At 38.7% G+C, this 1,494-nt stretch overlaps 1 protein-coding gene across 1 annotated transcript; it reads right to left on the reverse strand.

The window, feature by feature from the left end:
- Positions 1 to 1,170: 1,170 nt before the first annotated feature.
- On the reverse strand, positions 1,171 to 1,441 carry CYBJADRAFT_175932 (uncharacterized protein; the record flags this gene model as incomplete). Its single annotated transcript, XM_020216751.1, has 2 exons — positions 1,171 to 1,236; positions 1,340 to 1,441. 2 exons carry the CDS (start codon positions 1,439 to 1,441, stop codon positions 1,171 to 1,173), a joined length of 168 nt encoding a protein of 55 aa, XP_020067632.1.
- Positions 1,442 to 1,494: the final 53 nt, after the last annotated feature.

The raw sequence follows: 1,494 nt of genomic DNA on the forward strand, positions 1-1,494 counted from the left end.
ATCTATTCTACTACGTTTGTTCAACTTTGTCTCCGGAAGTCCAGGATATCTTATCACCTAAAAACTACAGCCCTCCATGAAGTATTATTGTTTATTTACTTATTAAATCCAAAACAACTAATAACTTACACTTGATCTCACGTGCAGAAACTCGAAGAGTCCTTTTATTTATGGCAGTACACTCGTTGAACCCAACTTATGCTTCATCTTTGTTATCAAAAAGCAATTATGTGTGTGCCACTACTAGTAACCTCCAAATCAGTGTCTGGTGTACTATTTCCCCAGTTGATTAACCGTAAACCATCGGGTCAACATTGTCCCTGAGGCAAACACTTCTTAGATATCCGTCTATATAGTACATCTCAAAACTTAAACACGATGAGAAATGGGCTACTCAAGTTAGTTGGCTGGGTATTCAGTTTTTGGTAGTAAACATATATGTCCATCTATCGGATGGTCCTGATTGTATCTGCCACTAGACAAGCTCTTTAAACTCAACCACCCTTCATACATACCAGCAATTTTGTCCTTCATTCATGGTCAATAATGGTCTTGAGGCTCACAAATGTGTATATTATGAGAGCTTGCGGTTCCCTAAGTAGTTTCAGAGTTATCCACTCTCGCAATTACCATCTTAGAGCTACTTCACCTCAACTCCTCAATAATCTTTGTTTTTCATTTATGTCTCAGGTATTATTCCACTAGCATCTGGTGACAGTTTTTCAGTCCAAGTAATCAATAATGTAATCAATGATATAGTCTGCTCTCCAAAGTCCATCCCTAAGTGTATAAGCTTTTAATAGTAGCTCGTTCTCAACAGTTTTTAACGGTTTTCATGCACAATTATTCATGTTGCATAAGGCTGTGCACAACAAATTGAACCCTAAAATTGATTGCTGAGATTCAAAACTAACTCTAACGATGATAATTGATTGAACTTTGAAGCCGTCTAACAACTCTTCTTTTTTGTTGTTCCTGATAATAAAATAGACGTTTACTAAAGAGAGCCATTAACCTTGAATTCATTTTTGTTTACTTTTGTCATTAGCGATTTCAAGATCCAGACATTGCTTATTTTCCCTGTTTCTGTGGCGACGGCCCCTTACGAGGCGCCCTACTGGGTGGTCAGTCGACTACAACACTGTCAGGTCCCCAAGATAACAGTGTGGTTCAAAGCGCAGTTCTCAGTTCGCTACAATCGTCTCTGATCTTGAGAAGGTCTGGCAATTGTGAGGACTACGACTACAACATTAAATGTTATTAACAGTTTATCAAATACTAGCATAAATATGTATAGATATAATAACAGGAGTAGTTATTAATTGCCAGTTTACCAGACTTGCAGCTCCTCAAACAAGTCAACCCTTTGATAGCTCTTCTCAAAGGTTTGACCAACCAGCTTACGGATCTCATCAACCATCTTTGGTGGTCCACACGACATCACACAGATCGTCCCCTGGTTCTCCTGTGTGAACTCCGTCACAAGAAGTTCCT

The sequence above is a fragment of the Cyberlindnera jadinii genome (genome assembly GCF_001661405.1).
Source record: "Cyberlindnera jadinii NRRL Y-1542 unplaced genomic scaffold CYBJAscaffold_50, whole genome shotgun sequence".
NCBI lineage: Eukaryota > Fungi > Ascomycota > Saccharomycetes > Phaffomycetales > Wickerhamomycetaceae > Williopsis > Williopsis jadinii.